This window comes from Tinamus guttatus, unplaced genomic scaffold (genome assembly GCF_059628265.1).
Source record: "Tinamus guttatus ecotype Peru unplaced genomic scaffold, ASM5962826v1 Tinamus_guttatus_pri_ptg000287l, whole genome shotgun sequence".
Lineage (NCBI taxonomy): Eukaryota > Metazoa > Chordata > Aves > Tinamiformes > Tinamidae > Tinamus > Tinamus guttatus.
Window position 1 is genome coordinate 12,897,100 of NW_028288821.1, and position 18,303 is coordinate 12,915,402.

An 18,303-nucleotide genomic window follows, 5' to 3' on the forward strand; every position below is an offset into this window, starting at 1 on the left:
GAGAGTAAAAGCATACAATGAAATATTTATGAATAATGATAGAAGTCAATAAATTCAGGAGTAGCATTAAGATAAAAAGGAATTGAGAGTTTCATTGCTTTCTCCAATAAAGATATTTGTGCGAACAAAACACACCTTCGTTGCTTGCCCTATTTTCTTTGACTGAGGTGTTAAAAGTCTTTCCTTGTCTGAGATGGTCCCACTGAAGTATTTAAAGAAATGGGCAGCACATAATTTCAAAGTTAGTGTAAGTGTTTTATCAAGCTATCATATCTGATGTCTGAATTGAGAACTGACTTAGGGGGTACACAAATATGATCTACATCTCATTTTCCCTCCCTCACTCTACCAAGCATCTGTTCTCATCAGGTTACAGACTTCATCATTTATACAAAGAACTTCTCTCCAAATTCAGCTGTTTTGCAAAATCTATCCAAATAAGACAATGAACTAGAATTATTCCCCAGATACTTATAAAGTTTCTGAGAATAAATGCCTATTATTATCAAACTGCCACTGTTGATATCAGCTTTACTGCTCATATCACCGACTGATCCCTGTATTTTACACAAAGTGATTAAAAAAAATTAATGTGCAGAATCAAGTGCTTTTAACAAGGAAGATTATTGCCATTAGAAAATGCCCTGTAAACAAAAAAATATAATATATAGCATACTTGAATTGAGTAAAGTTGCAGGTGTTCTCATCTTTATTGAAAAGAGAGCACTGTTTGCCACTGCAGGTGAAAGATCCGTTTTCTACCGAGTGGATAATCACAGAGTTCAAAAACGAAAACACTCTCCCACCACAAGAGAATGCAAGAGAAAGTGGGAAGCTGGCATGACTGCTAGCAGCAGAGCATAGAGCTTCACCACACAACAGACTTCTGTCCTTACATAAGCACAGAATACTATGAGACCACCAAGAAACACATTCTGTAAGAAGGACTCACAGATTCTGTATCATCAGTACCTTCCAAGTTAAACAAGTTGGCATAATCTGTAACAAAATTATCACTAAAAAAACTAATAATACTTATAAATTTGCCTCAAGCAAAAACAGAAATCATGATTTTAAAAAAATCCTACTGAATACCAAGCTGAGTTAATAAACACTTCAGGCCTCTGAATTTTAAGCTGCTAAATCCTATTTCCTGTGCTTACAAGCATCTGCAAGAGGAAAGAGTGCGAGAGCCAAAGGTTTGCTCTGTTTTTATGGAGGATTCACGTTTACTTTCTCTTGACACAATATACAATATTTGTTTATGTTTTTTAAAAAATAAAAACACAAATAAAATACAAAAAAGAGAAAAAAGAAAACAGACCACTTTGTGTAAGGCAAGCATTTCCCGGCAAAAAGTGATTAGAGATTTACTGTTAAAGACTTTATCAGCACTAAGTTGGGATGAAAGAATTTACTCTGCATGTGTATTATACTTCACAGTGCATGTCCATGCATATATACATATATTCACAGTGTATACATATATTCACATATATATTCACATATATATTCACATATATTCACATATATGAATACATATATTCACATATATTCACATATATACATATATTCACAGATATATATGTATGTATTCATACATATTGCCTTATTTTTGGAACAGTGCCATCTGCTCAATCATTTTCTGTCTATGCTACTTCCACACACATCTTTTTCTACTGAATGCTGCTTAGCTGCATTCATGCAGCTGGTTACCTGTGTCTAACCATAAAACCTCCCATTTGTCTCTGCTGAGTGTCCTCTGCTTATTTCTGAGACTGCAACAGCCTCTGGGGCTCAGTAAAAGCCACTTGAATTCAAAAAAACAAATAAAACCAAAAGCCTTCCCCCCAATTCAATAAATTAAGCTGACCTAAAGAATCTAACAAATGCCAGAGACAAACGAAGGAGAGGACATTCTGCATCCAAGAATAAGGAGAGGGAAATGAGATCACTGCCTTCCAGCAGCATCAATCTGTTAGATCAGCTGTCCAGGAAACACAAGCCATAGTATCATCCTGACATTTAATCATATGCTAAGTCCAAGTCACCAATGAAAATAATAAATACCACCAGATCCAGGTGAGACAACTGAAGAAAATGGGCAAAATCAAAACCTGCATCCTAGAATTTATCTAGGGTATTTGAGCTTACTCCTACACCATGAAGACTAAAGAAGATGCTAAGATGATTTAGGACTAAAGAAAGATCTTAAGAAAGACTAAAGATGCCAAAGATTGAAAGGTGGTTTTTTTTTTTAGCTTATCATTTCAATATCTATCATTGGAAAGCAACACTGCCACTACTCTTTTTATTTTCTGAGCAGATCTAGACTTTTACTGAAATCCCTCACTATACTATTCTCTAGTACAGAATAAATATCCTAGTAAATATGACTCTAAAAGCGTCCTTTGATCCTCAGGGGTTCTTACCTTCTGCGTCATCAGGAGAGGATGCACCACGAAACAGAAACTATTGATATTTGACCAAAAATAGTTCAATGCACTTTCAATTATCTACCTACCACGACACAGGATGTCATGTTTTCCAAAATATATTAGGCTATATATACATCATACATACTGGTTTCACACTGACAAAACTTCCTGAATTTATGCTTCTCTCGAATTACAATTTTTAATGTATTAATATGAAAAAAGAACCTCTACTGAAGCACTCTTGTAAATGCGGTTTCTATTTTTCTGTCCTTGGAAACTCCATACTAAGTTCAAAAGCAGATACAGAATCATGTAACTAGAGAGAAGAATGATAGTCCTGTGCCCTCATAAAAATTCTGGAAAGTTGTCAATATCCTCTAGGTCACACAATGTCCCCTTTCCTTTCTTCTAAAAAGGTACTCACAAAGAAAGGAAGGATGGCACTTGAAAAACGTCAGCAACCCCAAGCTGTTAGGCTTAAACAAACTGCTGAAGCAGAGCAGTTGCGTAGGACGAAGTCACTTGGAGACGCGAAAGATTCAGGAAGTGACAGCTAAGAAATAATTTTATCAGGATTGAAGGGATTGTTTTGTTTTAAAGTTATTCAGACGGACATTCATGTTTCTGATGATCCAAATAAAACAACACCGTGAAGCTGAAAGATTATGGCAGTACAGAAACTCTTACTCTAAACGTGCTTTTACTAATGATGTTTTGAGTTTAGTCTTTCTATGGTAAGTTTTTACTACATATGTGAATATGTAGGAAGGACAAGCCATACAATTGTCTACAATAGATTTTCTTTTCTAAACAACAGGTCTTCACACAGTAAGTATGCAGAAAATATTAGAAGTTCTATTAGCACTGTTACCAAAAGAAACAACTCTTGATCAAAAATGTGGGCAACGAGCAGGTTTTTACTGGGATACAAAAGCATCGCCACACAAATACACACCAGCAGTTTAGACAGGCTCTAAAATAATGGAAAATAGAGGCGACGTTCCCCTTGTTAGTCAAAGCAAGCAACCCAGCAGTGGCTCATGCTCGCTACTGGACTTCTTACTGCTCTTTCCAGTGGAAGGAGCCCAGTCTCTAGTGCTGCATCTTTAATGGAATACAGATTTACTGGGATGTGGGGGCTGCAAAAGCCTTCTTACCTGAAGTGCAAGGGGCTTCCACCTCACATTCTTCAGGAGGGCAGGAGCAGAAACCAGGGTATTCTGAGGACGTTTCTTCAATGTTAAAATCACTCCATTTGGGTCTTCTCGCAATGCATTTACGAGGTTCTTTAGCTGCCAGCCAACCTAAAGAAAAATCCCAGAGCTGGATTGTGAAAGCTTTTAACTGTAAATGCGAGGGAGGCCTTTTAGTAACCGAAAAGGTCTACTGCTGCCTGCTCTTTGCTAACGTAAGCAGTTTCTGTGAACTGTGCCTCATTACTTCTGTTGGAATGAATTGATACTGTTGATGCTCAATTCCTTTTGTTGTTTTTTTTAAGCAAGACTTCTTGGCGAAACAAGGCATATGTGAACTCTGTATCCCTTTTAATAATCTGTGAATTCACATTCTAAATCAAATTTGAAAGTAGAACTGACATCTTTTAAAAAGTTAAGATATGACAAGTAAAACTAAGTTTGTCCTATCAGAGCCCCCTAGGACACTTGTATTAAAACTGCTTTTTTGACCATATGTGTGTACAAATCTAATACACATTTTCTTACTATTACTGAAAGAAAAAAAATATTTAGGTGTGCAGAATCAGAAAGAGAAGGTGTATAAATGAGGAATGGTTTATAAGTACTTCCTCTTACAGAGGGGAAGTATCTGATTTCAAATGAAGTTGGGAAGAAAATAAAGGTAAACTTGAAGGGATTTCAATTCAGATTGCCTTACAAAGCCTGAAGAGAAGTTAAGATGTAAATTGCAAGGTTCTTATCTACCCTTATAGCAGATCAAAACTGGGATTGCACATGTGAACAGTATGTAGTTCATGAAAGGTTTGCATGTGGATTTGAATGCTAAGCTTTGAAAAGAACTGTAGTATGTTTAGTAATTCCAAAAATATCTAAATAGTTTAAGTTTTTACTGAAAATCTAAAAATTCTCTGACCACCGGAATTCAGAAAACAGCAGCAAATTATAAGCAGACCAAAACCAAGTAAATGAAAAAAGAGCAGGGAGAAATGCTAAAAAAGTGAATTACATTTAATAAATAGCTTTAATTCAAAGGATATTCTGGACTTTTAGGTACGGAATGTATTTGTGATTTATGTATGTCAACGTCCATTCCATACGAACTCTTCCAGTTTTTGCTTTGCTTATAAAATGGCAGGGGCTATTTTTATTTTTGCTCAGTTACAGAATTAAAAAGTAACCATTTTTTGATTTTTACAGATTGCTGTAATTTTCAGAATGCTGAAACCTTTTTAATTTCATGAGTTCCTTTTAGAAAAGAATGATATATAATTAACTTAATGATAAATTATTCCAACGAGAACCTTAATGACAGAACCATTAAACACCGAGATCTATTAGAGTACAGTCTGCAATCATTACTAGTAGGCTATAATAAAATGCTCTTAGGAATTTGGACATGTCATTATAAATTGTATTACTAAAAATATCTTCAAAAAATAGAAAGAAGTCATTAAAATGGATTAAAAATCTTAGCTGAAAACCAGTCCTTGAGACAGATTTTGACATATATCCTCAAACAATCAGTCTTTAACAGCGATTAGTAGCTTCTAGCTATAGTGAGAAATATTCAGGAAAGGGTATTTTGCTCCTTTAAGTCTTCTCGCATATACATCCAGTTAATTAGATTCTGTAATATGGGTGAAGATATTTCACTCAGTAATGAATGTTAACACTAAAATTAGATTAATGAAGTACGTTTTTTCCCTGAATTAAAAAAAAAAGAAAAAAAAAAAGGTTTTCAGGAATTATGTCCAATACCCATGACATGGTAAAGCCACCTCCAAATAGGATTTTTCAAAGTGCATCCCTATGCACCAGGACATACATTTACAAAGCACAGCCCAGGTCCTTTGGAGTGACTCGACAGGAAACGCAACTGTTTGCTCTGCTTTTCCTGAAAACTCTGGGGATAAAGTACAAGCGTGGGTTCACGGGCCCTTCACTGCCTTATCAAACCCTTAGCAACTGTCGGGCCTCTTAGGAACATGGGTGATTTAAGGGGCATGGAAACACGGAGTGCATCTCCCAGAAGGAAGGACGGGGTTAAGAGAAGGTCAGAGCCTCACTTCCTTGGGAGAGCTGTGCAAGCCCCACTCACTGTATCATTTGCAGAGCTTTATCCTACCTAGCCAGGAGAGACACTGAGCACTAACTGAATGGAAATTTTAATAAGTTGTTATTTCCTTCTTAGGCATTTCATCTGGAAATCCATTGTACAAAACAGTATTTACTAAATACCTAAAACACATGTAAATATGCTGCATACCACCTGCAAACAAGTACTTTTGCTTTGAGACTCCAGTAGGACTGAAACCTTTCGTTAACCAGCACAGATGCTTCCCCTCAAGGCTTTTGTAACACATAAGCTAACCCATCTGGACACTTACTTGCATCTCAAGAGTATCATCTTTCTTCATACTTGTACAAAAACTAAAACTAGGATTTTGTAAACAGAGCTTTTCATTAGGAAACAAGAGTATCATCCTTCTGTACTGCTATTAATTCACTTTGCTTCACGATATTGCCCAGAGTAGGGAGAGGCAAATCAAACGAAACTGGATTAACATAGAAATCAGGAATGATTATTAGAGAAAAATGTGGGTTCCTCACCTACCTAATTTTCAAGTACACAATTAAATATGCGCTGAGCAGTATGAAAGGGCATTAGGTTGCTGATCGTGTACACAGAGCATTCTTCATTCCAGAGAACAACCTCATTAACATGCAACTGCATCATTTAAAACCAAGAGCTGTTTAGAGATAACACAGCAAACAGCCTACACAACACGGCAAAGGGGTTTGAACTGAGAGAGCACTTTGGGGCCACTACATTCATTTACTCACCTACACAGTTGCAGGCAAATACAAAGGAAGTGTTTTGATCCATTCTTCCATCACTATCCCAAAGGGCAGGCTACTTAGGCTCCTTCCTCCTTTCTCAATTTTAGAAATACTTTCTGGAATCTCATAACAAATTAATTCATGGATGCCTGTATGGATGCTCCTTCTTGGAACAGCACGGATTACCTTTACCTTAAGAAGTTCTTTCTATTCCTAATGTTTATAGCCTCTATCTATGAAGAAAAAAAAATTCTATCTCCTCTCATACCTGGCTGGCTAGATTAACCAAACTAAAAACCTTTATATAATCTCTTCATGCAAGACAGATACTGCAGTATTTTGCAGTATCTTTTAGAAACATTTTTTTTAATGCTCAATGTTTACATTTTAGGACTGTAACTGACCTGTTTTCTGCCCAGTATTTCAAACAAGGTTTTACCAATGTCAAGACAATGGCATTAATACACTTTTCTCCTGGAAACATATTCCTGATTAATTTCAAGTTCACCTTTCCCATTTTGAGTCACATCATCTCCATGGCTCTGAGTCAACATGGGACTAATTAGTACATTCTGACTTCTGGATTTTTGCCACCTGCTCTTGAGTAACACATAGCTTACAGCATGCTTTATTAAAAGCACTTATATTGCTCTGTGCTCTAACAAATGAGCTCCAAATTTTTAATCTTCAAAAACAAACAAATCCCCTAACTCAGTTCTCTCTTACCCAGCACTTTTCCACACAAAACTACATCACGTTATTTTACAGATATTCAGACAGCCAGATCAATAGTTGGCCTGGCAACATTTCCACTGTTTGAAAAATGATTTATCAAAAGCAGGACATTACCATGACCTACTCCTGATAAGTTTATACTTTACATTAGCTAACACTACATTTTTCCATTTCTTTAATTATGTTTTGCCCTCTGCACTACCTCCGAAGTGTTACCTATTCCTGACTAGTAGGGTTTTCCCTTTTCCCTAAGTTATCCATTTTTGCTTCACTCCTGAATATGTCCTGAATACATATGTTTGTTACGGCTTGTTTCTTTCCTTCTCCTATGTTTTATACTACTACTACTTAACGAAAACTTCTCTTAAGTTTCATTTTACCTTATTTTCACTGTACGAAAGTGTCAACTCTCCAACTGCAGAATCATGTGTAAAACAACTAAGAAAAAATGAATTTTACTCTTCCTATTTTTTCAAGTAAACAGCAGAAAATATGTCATTCACACAAATTAGTAAACAGGTAAATATACTGCGGGGTACTAGTGCTTCTACATAATTCTGTAAGAGATCTGTCCATCTTTACAAGGTATTAACAGAATTAGTGCCTGCTATTACCGCTAGGAAAAAATAGAGTTTGTATGATGTTAATTTAGAACGTAGAACTTACTTTTTCAAGTTTCTTGCATTGTTATATGAAAATCTAATAGCAAGAAGGAAGAAAAAAGCAAATATTGGATATCCAATTGGAAAATTGGATAATGATTAAATGATCTTAACGGTTCGTGGTGAGTAGTAGTAGTCTGGTTTAATTAATTTCTTGCCTAAAGTTCATTTTTCTTTGATCTTCATAATTGTATTACTGTTCCTTGGTTAGGCCAAATTCCATATCCCATATTTTATTTCTTTTTCAACTGTTGCATTAAATATTTTGTAAACTTTGGTATTTTTGAACATAACAACTCTCAGCTATACTGAAAAGTTATTTCAAAAGCAAAACACAGTCTTACTTTGTTAGCAGTGTTTATATACTGGGTTTAGAAAACAAAGAGCATGAATATAATCACCTCCTAGCTTCTTTACTTAGTACAGTTATTGTTTTATATAAAATAATTATATAAATAATAACAATTATTTTGAAAGCATACAGCTGAAGTGTTCTAACCATGCCAATCCCAAAATGCTTAATGCCACACTTTTTGAAATTCCCCAGGTGTCACAGTCAACATAATTATGCCTGACAGCTTTATAACCCAGGGAAATGCCTAGCAATTGGAAGTGCTGTTATCTATAGTGCCTGCAATGAATGGCGGGGACTGTACAATTCTTTCCAACTCTGCATCTTCTCCAAGGTATTTTCAAACTTCCTCCTCTTATAGTTTCAGAATAGGTTATGACTCTTCACATGAACTTTGGGGAGGAGGGAAGCCAAATTTAAATGGAAAACCACAGGTTCTGTTTTAAAAGGAAAAAGTCAATTAAAACAAAGAATCCACAGAATCCTGAACAGCTGGGTTTGGAAGGGAGCTCTGGAGATCATCTGGTCAAAACCCCCTTCTCAAGCAGGGGCAACAGAGCAGGTTGGACCAAAGTCCAGGACCAAAGTCAATCAGGTTTTCCGTATCTCCAAGGGTGGAGACTCCCTGTTCTTGCCTATATTTGAATGAAAAATGAAAACAAGCTTTCATAAACAAGCAGGCAGCAGTAATGATTATATTTCTCAGCGGGTGACTACTTCAGCACAGAAGTACTGCCATATGCATGAATGAATACGCTTTTCCTGCCCAGCCCTGTAACTCAGTGTTAAAAATGCAAAGTATTTCAGTTGGGAATTTGCAGAGGTTGTCAAAGAGGGACATGCTTTCTGATGAAAAACTCTAACTATACAAATTACTTAGCTTATCAAGGAGAAGGTGAGGAGATAACTTGATAGATCCTGAAAGCATCTAAATAAGAAATAAGCTTGGCAATCAAACACACAAAAATATATCAACATCAAAGGACTGAATGCTGATGCTAGACAAAGGGAGACTACAAACAAAATGTGACAGGATTCTTTTTTCTTTGGCAATAAGAATCATTAACTACTGGAACAATTTATCACATGGCTGTGAGAACATCACTGAAAATGTAAGAATCAAATGATTTTAGTGAGTAAGCAAACATGAATTTATCTGCAAAACACATTGGCCTAGTTTCATCAAAATCAGATGAGATTATGGCTGTAGTCCATTACAGGATCTTAATCTATTAAAAAAAATACTTTCTCTAATCAAGAATCACAGAATGGTTGAGGTTGCAAGGGACCTGTAGAGATCATCTTGTCCAAACCCCTGCTCCAGCAGGGACATCCAGAGCATGGGGCACCCGGTCGCATCCAGGCAGGTTTGAAGATCTCCAGAGAAGGAGCCTCCACAGCCTCTCAGGGCAGCCTGTGCCAGGGCTCTGGCACCCTCACAGGAAAGAAGTTCTTCCTCACATGGAGATGGAATTTCCTGTGTTTCAACTTGTACCCTTTACCCCCAGTCCTGTCACTGGCCACCACAGAGAAGTGTTTGGCCCCATCTTTTTTACATTATTCCCTCAGGTATTTATACATATTGATCCCCTCTCAATCTTCTCCAGGCTAAACAGGCCCAGCTCGTTTAGTCTTTCCTTATACGATAGATGCTCCAGTCCCTCAATCATCTTTGTGACCCTACACCCGTGTGGGGGAAAGGACAAAAGGGCAAAAGGCAAAAGTGGCAAAAACAGACAACCCAAAAAACTAGTTGCTGACTAGACTGCAGGTTGCTGACCAGACATAGGAGCAAGTTACGATGCAGCGGAAAGCTGACCTTTTTTATGCCCGGATTATCTCAAATTATGCAAACCTCGGACGAGTCTGGATTGGCTATCGGGGCACATGTAGCACACATGTACTGCTTTGCTTACTGGTCTGGAACGTTATAAATACAAGAGGCTATTGGCCATGAGCTTTCAGCCCCTGTTCCTTGACACCGGACCCACACACTGGACCATCTCTAGAAGCTCCACGTCCCTCTTGTCCTGGGGAGCCCAGAACTGCACCCAATACTCCAGGTGCAGCCTTCCCAGAGCTGAGTAGAGGGGCAGGATGAGGATCCCCTCCCTCGCCCGCTGGCAACGCTCCTCCTCATGCAGCCAGGAGCCCACTGGCCTTCTTGGCCACGAGGGCACACTGCTGCCTCATGGTGTCAACCAGGACTCCCAAATCCCTCTCCACAGAGCTGCTTTCCAGCAGGTCAACCCCTAATCTGTGCTGGTGCCTGGGGTTATTCCTCCCCAGGAGCAGGACCCTGCACTTGTCCTTGTTGAACCTCATGAGGTTCCTCTCTGCCCAGCTCTCCAACCTGTCTAGGTCCCTCTGAACGGCAGCACAGCCCTCTGGAGTGTAAGAAGGGTGTAAGAAGGTATTTTTACTCGTGGCAATATGAAAAGGTTGTATCTAATCATCATCTTCAAAACAGAAGATTTCAAAACACATTATATTGAATAGAATTTATATTTGAAAGGCTACTCAAACACTAAAGAAAATTCAATCTTGAGAAAACGTCTTCGTTAGGATAAGAATAATTCTTATAGTATGCAGAATATCCAAAGGAGAGCAAAATCTGCATAGAGTACATTTCTGCATCATTGCCTGAATTCTGCTCCCATACATACATTTTATGAAAATATGGAACCTCCCTTACAAATCAACAGGCAAAAGCAGGCAAAAGAAGCAATATTAGCACCTGTACTTTCTTCACTTGCACTTCTAATGCTTTATGTATGTATTCCCCTGTGGAAAACTAATACAAAAATAGAGGCAATAGGTATGACAGGATATGAATAAGTAATATTTTGACAATCATGAAAGTTCCGTAACAAGTAAGGAAGTTCTTTGTATACTATGGGTAACGTTCATCTCACATAACAATGCCGACTGCTTCTTCTAAAATTAATTAATCACTGTGCTCAATTTAAGAAATAAGGGAAGCTCCACTGCTTTCAGCTATGGAACAAGGGTATTACCATGGAATAATGATAATTGAGATATGACTGATCATGAGAATTCATGGTAATGGCTGAAGAAGGAACAGATAAAAGTGTGGCTTGTAGTATGACATGTTCACACAGCAAGACACACCACGAGTGACTTAAAGGGCAGACTTGAAGATCAAACATGATACTAAAGCCCTTAAAATTCTCAATCCATGGGGGCAGGAGCGGTAGATGGAAACCTCTGAAACAAAATGCTCCGCGTTACTGGCTGCCTCTCCAAAGTCATTGTGAATAAAGAATGAGATTTTCCCAACCATTGCAGAGGAAGAATAAGTTTCCGTGAGAAACAGCTTGCCATTTATCTCTTTTTTCAGCCTGTAATGAACTCCAGAATTAACAATTAGTGGAGGGCTTTTATGAGGAAGGTATTTTATGTTACTTGACTCAGCTGTGCACTTTGTGCCATTAAAGCGAAAGTGATTACACGTATTAAAAGCCTTGGCCCGCTGTACTAACACACATGAAAACAAGACTTGCTGCCCAGAACACGAGTTCTTGAGAAGCTGAATGAAGAGGTTTCACTTACTGGACTCAAGATAAATCAGATCTGTCACTCTAAGAATAAGTTTGACAGAGAAAACCAGTCTAATACATATTTCAACTTGTAACCATGACAACTCATAAAACCTCTCTGATAAAGCTAAGAGCTACAGTCTGCACTAATATTTTCAGCATAACTAAATAAATTATACTACTTTTAAGAGCAAATATTTGCACTAGAATCATAAGAATTTAATAGTTGTATTTTCACATTTCTATCTTATTCAAATGACAAAGAAATAGAAAAAGGTTTCACAGTTTTGCTCATGCTATGTTCGTTTTGGGGAGGAATTTAAATGGCTACATTATAAGAATTTCATAGAAATTATTGTTTTCATTTTAACAGCATTTGTGGCTAAATTGCAGGAAATATGAGTGTTCCACAGCACCTGTAAGCTCCAGAATTACTCATTCCATTTTGGTTTTGGAGAAAAAGTCTCTATGACTTACGATACTACAGGGACAAAAGTTAATAATAGTCTATAATAACAAAATAATCTTCAACACTGGAACTGTCCTGTACATCAGATACTCAAAGATGAAACATAGTGAGGTCTGCTGTCCTTGCAGTTAGTTAACTTCTTCTTAACTTGGAAATTAAGTAAATCTGGTAACTGAAACAACTAATAGGGACAGCATAGACCAAAACGTGAAGCTGGAACGTACAAACACTCCAGCTCCCTCAAATGGTCTTCGAAGCAGACTGACCAGCACCTGGACTGCTGAAGCTCTCGGGTTTGCTGCTACAACTCAGGGGATGCCCCCCACGATGGAGGAGCAAGGATGAGCTCTCTCACCATTGTTTGGGTAACTATTTTGTTCATACATGCACAAGATCAACAAATTATCCAGTTACATCAGCAAACTAGCAAATTAAGTAACTAGGTACTCTACAGAAAATGGATTAAAGCCTTGTTTGCTTATATGTTTGTTGCTTTTTTGCTTAATGAGGTCCTAAAATGAAGTCTGTTTCACACAGTACACCACCCTGCAGATTTGACAGCAGCACATTTAGAAGTATGCAAATCAGGTGCTTTCAACTCGTATTCATTTCTGCATGCACGTACTTATGTGATTCCGAACAGTTTAACGGTTTCATTGACTTTATAAAATTGTTCATCTCTTAAAAATAAATCTGCATTCAAGAACACACAAAAGCAAAACTTTACAGATTCCTATCAACATTTTAATCTCTCCTTGCATGCTTCCTCCCTATCCAACCAACATTACTCCAACTACATGGCTATTACAGCACTTTGCATTTTGAAGATAAATCCCAGATTAAAGAGAATGCACATTAGAGAGAACCTGTTTAAGAGAAAATGTGAAACCAGCCAGCAAAACTGTAATGAAAAGTCTAAGAGTTTTAATCAACAAAATTGCTCTGAACTGCAGATGAAACATTCTGGGATCTTCATATATAAAGAGTATTACAATGAAGAGCAACTATTCAAAATAAGTTTGACTTAACCTTTCTGGGCTTGTTAAGCATTCAACTCGTGCCTTTCCTCAGTGGGCATCAGCTTGATCAGGGTTATTTTAGAAGGCACAAATAGTAACATAATTTGACACAGTTAGCCGCTGAAAATAATTATTATCTTTTTAATGTCAGGATAAGCCTGCAATGCAGAATTTACTAAATACTTACCACAGTTTGATGGTTGACCTGGATCACCTCATCTCCAGCATGGATTTTCTTACATTGGTCAGCAGGAGACTTAGAAAAATAGAAAACAAGTAACTTGACGTTTAGGATTGCTGGTAGTAAACAGTGAAAGAGGCAAGAAAACTCCGTCCAAAGAAAAAATAATATTAACAAAAATAATTAGTTGTATTTATAAAAACTGTATTTGTAATACAGTGTCTTAATTTAAAGCTAGCTTTTTCATTATAAAATATACTGCAAATGTCCAGAAAATACTCACATTTATGATAAAAAGTCTTTTAAAGAAGCTTACATTTTCAGTTGTTCCTGTGATTACATGTAGCCCATCGTATGTTGACTTGATGTACATTCCCTGAAAAAAAGAGAAAGAAGAGTAATTAATATCTACCACTATCGAAGCAATAATGTTTACACAGTAATAAAAAATTATGCTCATTCTGCTTTAGGGACAATGACATTTCAAGAGACTGGCAGGAACTCTCACTGAACACCATTTTCAAATACAGGTTAAAGCCTGTATTTGAAAGATAGTTTATATATATTAAAGGAAATGTATAGACATTAGTTATTTTATGTGTTTTTCTAACGCACACCCACTCTCCAAGGGTTTTGAGTAGAACTCAAGAACTACCATCAGCATAAATGTATGTGATGTTTTTGAGTATCTTTGAAATATAGACCGCTTGAACTCTTTATTAGTGATGTAAAGGGAGTAACCAACTTGAAACAATTAACAGTAATAGTCTTCAAACGTAAATGTCACCTTCAGACAGATAATGCCACTTAGAAAATGCATTATTTCTGAAGGAGACTTTTATGTCAATGTTATATTAGGACTGGGGACGCTCCTCCCCATTTTCCTTTTTTAAGGACTTAAATCTCCAGGATTATTTTAAGTGATGATGTCACATGCTAGTAGCTCTCTAATGTTTAAATTGCTCAAATACATATATGAAGTTGGCACTATAAGAAAAAGCTTTGCGGAATCATCTCCATCAAACTTAATGGAAAAAAAGGAAAACTATCTACCTCTGAATTACAAGCATGTTTGAAACTGAAAAAGAAATGGTCAAAACTAGAGAGTTGCTAATTCTATAAGCCAAGTAAAAGCATGCACGTGTTCACAGCCTGAACTGACAGAAACAGCTGGACCTTGTTTTCAACTTAACAGGCTATTGGCCATCTTTTTGTTCATTACTCCTTTATTCTGTTTCCACTACAGTAAGCACTTTTTGTGATTAACAAGCCCTGAAAAGAATAGGAATTCAGGCCGAAAAAACGTTCTGCCAAATAATGCAAGTTCCAGGCAATATTAATTCAATACCACAGCTGAAAAACCAAAGCACTAAGCCTCTTTTTCCCAAGCCCAGATATGAATAACTGGGCAGACTGTATTTTGACACTACTGGAACTGTTAGAAAGAGGTATCGTTTACAATTATTTTCTACTGTATCTTTGGCTTAAAAAAGCCATATTAATTCAGCATATTCGAAACAAATAAATTCTTCTGCTTATTCTATCTTCACATAGGCCTTAACCTTTAATTATTTCATTAATTAGCATTTTACAAAAGAACATATACACTTGTTATTTCAACCACACTAACTTTTGTTATAAAATTTGACAGAAACAAGCATATACTCTTTTTAGCTAATTATTCCCATTTTTTCTTTTACAAAAACTGCATGCCAACCACCTCACAGATCTCAGCAATATTAACTACCAAATAGAACCAGATAATCAGTAAGCTAAGAATAGTAAAACACGTGTTTTGCCAATGGGCTTCAGACCAAAAGCACACAAGTGATGCAACTCCAGATCCTGGAATCTATCCCAGGCTCCAGAGAGGCGACTGTCTCAGTGGGAAGTGATTCTTTCGTTGTCTCCAATTGTTCTTTCCAATTTCTCTCCATATCCCACAAGAACCTAAAACACGTTCCTCCCAACATAAATTCTTCTGTCTAGCAAACAGCCATTAAAGAGCACAGAGTGAGTATCTTCTGAGATACACATGATAAAACAATATCCCCCTTTTTATTTTTTAACTAAAGCAGACTGGATAAAAAGATACTTTAGGAAGAAGAAAAGAAAAGCTTGTAAATGCAAGACTATAAAGTCAGAAAATGTTAGAACTGAAAGTACCCATTCAAATGACAGTCACTTTTGTGAAAATGCACTACAATGCAGAATTTATTTAAACAATTACACACAGAGACTCAACCCTGCCGAAGTCTTGACTCTGCCTAGTCAATGTATGCATCTTGGCCTAAAAATTAATTCAGTTTACGTGCAAGTTTATGCAAAGTCTATAGTATTTCCAGTTCATTTGCTGAAGAAACTAGAAGGTATATAATAAAAGCTGTTTTGCAAATTCTGCAAGTAGAGAAAGTCTCAAAATTTAAACATCTGAGTATCATTCTAGATAACTTAATTCTTATATAAACACAAGTAAGGAATTTGCTGCAGATTCGTAAATGACAAAGAGTTGTATTCATCTTCTAGTTGTCAGTCGAGGAAGCTGGAGCTAAAATTGTGTCTGGCTTTGCAAACCTTAGCTACAATTAAACTTTCACTACAAAACTAAGTATCTGAAAAATGATACACGAAGCATCTCCTTTTGGATCCTGAAAAAGACTTACAATTTTGACAAAAACTGCTCTCTGCATGAGATTTCTATCTATAAAGCTAAAATTTCAGTATAATTTCCGGAAGCGCTTTGCAAGGATGAAATAATTACCATCCATGAAACACTTGAGAAGGCCTCAAAGAAATCCATAACCCAAAAGAATGCAGAGCTTAGCTGAAATGTGGTAAATAAGACCTCATCCCTGCACTGAACTGTAAGGATAAAAATGGAACTAAATACATGCTATCCAGTGAATAGCACTCATTTTTCTCTTGTAACGAACAGAGATCCTGTAGAAAAAAACTGCTATGCAATCATGGGAAAGCCATTTGTAATTCATTACTCTGTCTTATATTTGATCTCAATTGTTTTCTTTTTTGAATGATTTATCTTCTCATTTTAGTCCTTCTTCATACGTTTTTCTGAACAGAACATAGACTCAGCAAAACAGACCATTATGAGGAGTTTGCCAAGCTACCACGTTACAGTGCTCTCGCAACTAGACACAGTGAACTCAGTTATTCATGGTGGTTTCATCTCACCTAGAAGGAATTTAACCAGCACTTTCAAACACAGTCTGTCCTCCATCAGCAGTGCCCACTTACTGCAGTTGTGCTGGCTATAAAATTTATCAGTATTTTTGCAAAGCATAACTACATCATGGTTCTTCTTCTTGCACAATCAAACAAACAGCACAGTCCCTCCCGTTTGATATTCTATGAGAAAACTGGGCAACTGGGAAGAAGCCACAGACCACAGGACAGGCAGGAACAAAAGAGTCAGTGTCTTGGTCACCCAGATCTTCAGGATTTAAATTTACTCCTATACTTAATGACGAGTCTTTTAGAGAAAGCAGAAGGAAACTCCTGCCTCACAAGATCACTGGGAAAAGGCATCTGTCTCTTCAAGAGTATGCGCACCCCAGCGTTGGCAGTGTTACTTTATAATCTAGATTTTAAGAGTATCTTAAGTTTTCAAGCACAATCCCTAAATCTCCTCAATTCTACTAATTCTCTGCACCCTAGAGGACTAGTAAACTAGTCCTAGAGGACATGGAAACTTTCATCCACTGTCCCCTAAAATCCCACAGGCATAAATCATTTGTCCAAAAAGTGTAACAGCACATCAGTATTTTAAAGCAGTAACCCAATAACTATTTTATTGTCAACACTGCAGATAATTCTAATGCTTTGACCCATTACTAGTGCAGAGCAGCTGGGACATGCAAATGATTTTTACTCATTCTGTTCAGTGAACAAGTACATACAAACTTAAGGTATTTACTTTGATTCTGAGATCATCCTTCTGAAAGCTTTATTTAACCTGAATTGCAAGGGAGGCATGCAATAACTTTAATGCAAGCCTAAGGAACAGACCATGAACTACTCATTTTCAAAGCATACTAATTGTACTTGATCCCAAAATATGCACATATACAAACAAAATAAACTACTTTGCTATATTCCAAATCTGTAGCACAGCTATCAAAGGACTTCAAATTCTACTTTTGCTGCTTATATGGCTACCGATAACATATGAAGCCCTACATAAATACATCTAAAATCATATTAAATATATATATATTCTTTGAACAGAGACTGTAATCTGAAATCATCTTAAAGTACTGAGGCATGTATTCAGTATTCCACAATTAAAAGTAGCTCTGCTACTTACCAATCCCTCACTGGGCATAATGCTGGTGAGATGAACTACCTCAAGATGTGCTGACTGTGACACCAGAGAATCAGATGAGAGCGAGATAATGTGGTCACAAATCCCAGATAATGTTTTACACTACAAAGGAAAAGACAACGTCATTTCCCATATTAACTAACAGTATTCGCAAATAAGCGCTTATTTTGAGAGCCACCTATTTGAGTTCTTAGAAGCATAAAAAATAAAAATTGCCAAGAATTAAGCTGTGCTTTATATAACAGTCAAGAACAAGATGTTTAAAAAAATGTGCTTATGTCAGAATAATGTACGTGCATCTACAAATATTTTTCCAAAGCATTTCACTGCCTTATAATATATCATTGAATGAAATGGAATGGAAATCAAGTGAAACTTGTATTAAAATTTTTTTTTGGCTATCAAACATTGACAGCAACCATAATATCATTGATAACATGGGGTGAATTCTGCTTAAAATAAGACTGCCAAAAAAGTGCCTAAGCTATTCCATTTCCTGTTTAAGTAA

General features: G+C 36.7%; 1 protein-coding gene across 1 annotated transcript in view; it reads right to left on the minus strand.

Moving 5' to 3' along the window:
* Window positions 1-18,303, minus strand: part of LOC104574551 (connector enhancer of kinase suppressor of ras 2-like) — a 206,311-nt gene that overhangs the window by 48,741 nt on the left and 139,267 nt on the right. Inside the window, exons 6-9 of the mRNA XM_088527601.1 lie at window positions 17,778-17,897; window positions 13,770-13,829; window positions 13,460-13,528; window positions 3,596-3,742 (exon numbers count right to left, since the gene is read on the minus strand). Of these exons, the coding sequence (XP_088383727.1) occupies window positions 3,596-3,742; window positions 13,460-13,528; window positions 13,770-13,829; window positions 17,778-17,897 (396 nt within the window). The remainder of the gene's footprint in view (window positions 1-3,595; window positions 3,743-13,459; window positions 13,529-13,769; window positions 13,830-17,777; window positions 17,898-18,303) is intronic.